The 6,178-nt window shown below is 34.0% G+C and overlaps 1 protein-coding gene across 2 annotated transcripts; it reads right to left on the bottom strand.

Moving 5' to 3' along the window:
* Positions 1-1,478: 1,478 nt before the first annotated feature.
* LOC127732364 (uncharacterized) lies at positions 1,479-3,669 on the bottom strand. Of its 2 annotated transcripts, none has more exons than XM_052241408.1 (2): positions 3,636-3,669; positions 1,479-3,128 (listed from the first exon to the last, which is right to left on the bottom strand). In XM_052241408.1, exon 2 carries the CDS (start codon positions 3,093-3,095, stop codon positions 2,133-2,135), a length of 963 nt encoding a protein of 320 aa, XP_052097368.1. In that variant the 5' UTR covers positions 3,096-3,128; positions 3,636-3,669; the 3' UTR covers positions 1,479-2,132. The 2 variants fall into 2 exon arrangements, with proteins under 2 accessions (XP_052097368.1, XP_052097360.1); XM_052241400.1 differs by lacking the exon at positions 3,636-3,669 and adding an exon at positions 3,488-3,629.
* Positions 3,670-6,178: the final 2,509 nt, after the last annotated feature.

Raw genomic sequence — 6,178 nt, 5'->3', positions numbered from 1 at the left:
TTTCATTTTAACGAAGCTATACTCTACTCTTTTATTAAAGTACAAAAGTAATGTTATTCTTTCAGGTTATTCCTCAACACGAAAATTTTCAATAAAACTGTATGAACTGATACTGGGAGCGTAAAAAATAAAATATATTTTCAAGTAGAACAGATTTAAAAATATATAGACGAAATCACTTATGACAATCTTCTTTCATTTTACATTCAAAGAAATGTGGTAAACACAATATATATTTATATATCCATATGTAATGTTAAAGATATATTATAAGAAAGTATAGTTAGCACACACTACATTTCAATGTATTTGGCTTCAATCGATATCATACATCTATATCATAATTACTGAGTCGGTGCTATTGCCAGTTCCCTAGGAGATCATCCGCCCCGTATCCAGTTATTTGTTACTGGCAAGTTTAAAATGACCATTTTGATTGTAAATGTTCAGTTCCTCAATTTACGTAATTGGACAAAACCCCATGCAGAAATAGTTTAGATTTGAGAATATTGGGTCGTCTGGTTGGAAACTTGTTCATTTTATATCTTTTAAATGTTAATGTTTTTTTAAAATCCCAAACTGTTAAGGCTCGTGAGAGTTATTCCAGAAACACGTGTCTATCACTTGAATCGAAACAATGAAAAGGTCAACGCGAAATCTGATGTGTATACTGTGATACTGGAGCTATGACTATATCATGTTAAAGAGTAACGTTACTTGTTGACTAGATATAAGAAGATGTGGTATGAGTGCCAATGAGACAACTCTCCATCCAAGTCACAATTTGTAAAAGTAAACCATTATAGGTCAAAGTACGGCCTTCAACACGGAGCCTTTGCTCACACTGAACAGCAAGCTATAAAGGGCCCCAAAAATGATTAGTGTAAAACCATTCAAACAGGAAAACCAATGGTCTAATCTATATAAAAAACGAGAAACGAGAAACACTTATGAACCGCATCAACAAACGACAACCACTGAACATCAGGTTCCTGACTTAGGACAGGTGCAAACAAATGCAGCGGGTTTAAACGTTTTAATAGGCGCCAACCTTCACCCTACCTGAAACAATAGTGTAACATCACAACATAGAAAGACTGTCCATTCTTCTTGGTCTTTTGCTACCGGTATATCCGTTAAGTAAACAATTAGTGAGATTAAAATGAAATGTGGAGTAAACAACAGCGAGACGACAATCCAACAACATAATAGAACAAAACAAAAAAAGAATTTAAGAGGTTTACATTTAAAGTGTCCATAATTTCCATGTGACCATGCGTATTTAACATATGCATAAAAAGGTTATTGTAGGAAATATTATTTTATGTTGACGGTATTAATGGAGCATCCAGTGACTTCCTTTACAAAATAACTTTTTCTCATTTCTTGATATTGAAAGAAAGAAAGCGTGCAGACTACATGTGTATGTCTTCACATAAAAAGGATCTAAAGTACATTTGAATAAAACAAAAACTAAATAAAATACTAGTAAGATATTTTTAATCTGAAATACGGAAAAAAGTTTCGGGTAACAGTATATCCCTGCCTTTTGTTGTTAATGTTGATACGATTTACATACAGAAACCATTGATTTCTTAATAATTTATTTGCATGTCGTGCATAAAGTAGACAGACGACAGCAATAACCCTTTTTCAACGACTCGAATTTATGCAGTAATCCGAAACCAGAGGGTTAGATTTGTCCTTTAAATCGGTGAAGTAGCTGTATAGTGCCATTGTAATAATGTCTTAAACTATTCAGTACGATATGACATCATAGGAAATTAATCCTTTTTTTCACATATATTTGTTATTGTTTAGGGATGTAAGATGTATGTGAATACTACATATTTTCCCTACCCGATCCTATCCCGTAAGGACATGAAGGAATGGTCGTTATCAAAACAATACTCAACTCTTGTCTATTAGTATCTCTGTTGGAAATATAGACTATATAATGGTTTTTGTTTCATTCAATTGATTGCACTGGACTTTTGATTCAAACCATGTGTTTCATCCACGATTTTTTACACCACTTCAAATTGCGAAAAATGTTCAGTCCATGTCTTAAACATCAAGTATGATGTTCAGTCTACTGTTCTTTCGACAAGACAGTTAGGATGTATTTTCTTTCATCTTTTGCTCCAGAATATATTATCTGGCCACTGGTATGATCTTTTTAGGTCCAGCGGGGTTTGTCTTGACAAGCTTTCGTAAGGCAACATGCCATTTCTGAGCAAAAAATGGACGATTTCTTTTCCATTAGGACTGTATCTGTGTAGCATCCATTCCATAAAGATATGTTCCACGTTTAAAACTTGGAAAAATCTACTTCCTCCTTTCAAAGCTTTGTGCTCATTACCTTCTATGTCCATTTTTAAGAAAACGGAACCCGGTCCTACAAGACTTATCAAGTCGTCTAACAGTATAGCATCGACGGACTTATCACTTGTGTTATTTTGCTCTATATAGCTTCCTCCAGGGTTTTCTTTCACGACATGAACCTTGACGTTTTCTCTTGTATCTGATATGGCATTCAATACCAGGGTTACATTTTGCTTCAAACCGCCTTTTAAAAGAGACTTGTGCACAAGGTTTAGTGCAGATTCTAAAATGTCAATAGCAATGACCCGAGTTCCAAGTTTAGCGCTGAACAGTGTGAAAGTTCCTATATTACATCCAATGTCAACAAAGGTCAGATAAGGTTTTTGTAGGAGCACCTGTCCTGTTTCATTCATCAAATCTTGTTCCCACGTTCCATAATCTTTTACATAGGACGATATCATTCTATCTATCTCTGGATCGAATATACATATTGGTGTCTGCCCTCTAAATGTATTCAGTTTTACGCATGATATCTTGTTACTTTCATTTTCTGTTCCCCCTTTAAAAATATTTAGTTTTGGAAACGATAGAATCGGTAGGGATGTTTTACGATCGAAAACTGGATGATCAATAAAATCTTTTGGTCTTCTCTTTTCTCTCAATACTTTGGGTATCTCGGAATTTTCATTTTGAAGCCAAATGAAATACACAGTGCCAATGATGGCGAATACAGAGACAAATACATGAATAATTCTTCTCCCAAACCGCATTTCTATCGCATGGTTTGCTTTTCATTTTAATACCTGAAAAAAAAATAATCTCGTTATTATGGGCGTCTGTAAATGCCACCGTTTAACGACATTACGGTTTTTAATATTTTATTTGTTATGTAAATGTAAAGTTGAATGTCCTATATATAGTTATGCAAAACAACAACATATGAAAGAAAATCATGATTGCCCTAAGAAATATTGATACATGATATGTTATGATGAGCCTACATTACATAATATTTCAATGCTTTACAGAAGATGCCTGAAATACTTCATACTAGGTGTTGAGCAATCGACAATTAATCTTTATAAGGGAATAGCAACGTGTTAAAACGACGCGTAATAAGAATATGCAAACTGCAATATTTGATAAAATGTGTGACACTTACCTGTGTTCTTAATAAAAAACTAGATAACCCACAGCTACCAACGTGGACCTGATCGATAGATTAATCACATATGGATGATGATGCCATCTATGCTATATTTTTAAACGTAAAACCAACATATTTTTATGAAATTGATATAATGAATTACCTGTAGTTTTGATTTACCTGTGAGGCATTTGCAGGGTTAAATGTAGTAGGTTACAAGATAAAGGATCTTTTATTACATTATATAACACATAAACAAAGATTATACAATGTTTAGTTTTAAACTTATTTTATTTGAAAATCATGACAACCAAATACAATTACAGTATTGTACAAAGGGATTCAGAATCAACTTAGTCAATATTTTATTTTTATTGAAACTTAAAATCTGTTGGTAAGGATTGTGACCTATGGGCAAATATTTACGAAGGGGAGAGAAAACAAATGCATTCGACTACTGACTTATACACCCCCCTCCCCCTTTTTTATATCGAAAACCAAGTGTAATTTTACTGGGTGAAACAATCGAGCGTAAAGTGCTTGTTATTTTACTTTTCTATAATTTTATCAATCCTGGTTTTAATCATTATCCTCATACTTCTAATTTCCTACCCTTACTAGAAGCATTTACCGGAAAAGATAATTTTGGATGATTTTTAATGCACCATGATTTTTTTCAAAATAAGAAAAGAAAAATTGAGCGCGTGCCAGTCAAGAAAACATTGGCCGCCTGAAATAGTACGCACTATATAATTGACAATTCAGGAAAAGTTTTTCATGGTGATCGCCATCTATTTATGTGAAAATGCACTTAATTATACTAAGTTGTTACCTGGCCACACCGTTGTGATAATGATAAAATGTTAATCAGTAAGTTCAAAGTGCCTGTCTATTAAGGGTACGTTATGTTAGGATCTCAAAATGAAGGTTGGTATTATTTTTGTTTACATAAATCATAAAATGTACATATATACAACCTAAGGCATAGATTAGCAATTCCATTTTTTTACATAAAAAATAATGAAAGACAACATAAAAAAATTATAAGTAAAGACGTTTCTTTTCAATACCAACCTCTAATATTTCCATTACATGCTTAAAGTCATCCGGCATATCAACGTCCAACAATAAATTGAGAAAAAGTGTTCAAATAGACCTCTAAGGATTGACCCTTTGGTGAATTGTCAACGTCTCATTGCTAAGTAGAAACATACCACTTAACCCAGCAATTGTTGTTCATGTATATTGTAGAGACTAATTTATTTGTGGAATCGCCTCTGTGCAGGATGTCATGGGTTCGATCCACGACCGGGTAAAATCAAGATTTGAAATTAGTATTTACTGCTTCTCCCCTTAAAAGCGGTATTTGACACTAAGAACAAAGTATAGTCGGCTCGGAGTCGGAATAATGTGTCCGAATAATGTGCCAAATCTTCCTGCAGACTATTTCCTTGTGAACTAGCACGTTACATTTACGGCTCATTGTCGGTCTAGTTTAAAGCAGGGCTGATATTGATACCACCTTAATATGTTCTCGTCCTGTTATGCATGTAATATTTGTCACTGGACGTTAAACACCAATCCTTCATCGTCATCTTATTATTGATGAAATTCGGTATACTATCTGATGTTTTACGAATATATGTTAGTATCAAATATAGTCTTTGCTGTGTTATACCTTGGGGATGTTTCAATTTTCCAGTCTTTGTCGCTGACCTAAAGTCTATTGTCATATAATTTCGGCCAAATAATGTTTGTACAGCTATGTCCCTTTGGTATCTTTCGCCTCTCTTCTACATTATGTTTAAAGGCCTGTCAAGCTTTTTTGTGTATTGCCAAAAGAATATTAATTTTGAATGAAAATTATCTTGATAGATTTTATTTCCTTGACCTGCTTAGAAATGTTTTTCTTTCCATTGTCATTTTCTTGTTATAGAGCACAACACTCAGTTTGTTTATCGTATTTACCAGCCTGTTTAGTGGCGGCACATCGTACATTTGCAATGTTAGTGTTGGAGGAGGTAGGTCAATAGAATTAGGGGTAAGATACCAATGGTGGCAATACAAAACTATTCTAAGTCAAAGAAAATCCGACAATACAAAAACAAAAAAGAAGCAAATCAAGACCAGAAAACACTACACAGAAAACTAAAGATTGAGTAACACGAATCCCACCGAAAACCCATGTGCTCCGTAAGGGTCAGCACTTTATCCTCCATTGTTAACATTCGCCGTGTTACCGTCCACTTAAAATTCATTAATGATTCATGCCAAGTGATTACACAACATACACTAAAAATTGAGTGAATATAACCCGTATAACCCAAAGACATCGCCAAACCATCGGTACACATAAATTCTGTAAACTTTGACCTTATGTGAAAGTTTAAAACGAATATACTATTTTCAGGACAAATAATAGACAAGACTGTTTCTTACTGTAACTATTCAAAACGAATTTTCAAAAAGCAACACGAACCCCTTTTAAACAAAACAAGGGATGAACTCAAATACTCTGGAAGGGTGAACAGTTTCTGCTTCACTAGTAGCACCCGTCGTGTTGTCCATGACATGTAAAAATTCGGTGATGTCACAATCGAGGAAAAGCGGAAGCGACAAGAAGTGGGACATATACGGGGTCAACATTCTTCAAATGAGTCAAATACGTTGTCAATCAGAATATTAAGAATCTTGGTGATTTCAGTT

This window comes from Mytilus californianus, unplaced genomic scaffold, assembly GCF_021869535.1.
Source record: "Mytilus californianus isolate M0D057914Y unplaced genomic scaffold, xbMytCali1.0.p SCAF_1, whole genome shotgun sequence".
Taxonomy (NCBI): domain Eukaryota; kingdom Metazoa; phylum Mollusca; class Bivalvia; order Mytilida; family Mytilidae; genus Mytilus; species Mytilus californianus.
Note: the sequence above shows the minus strand (reverse complement) of the source record. Positions and strands in the feature narration are given on the sequence as shown.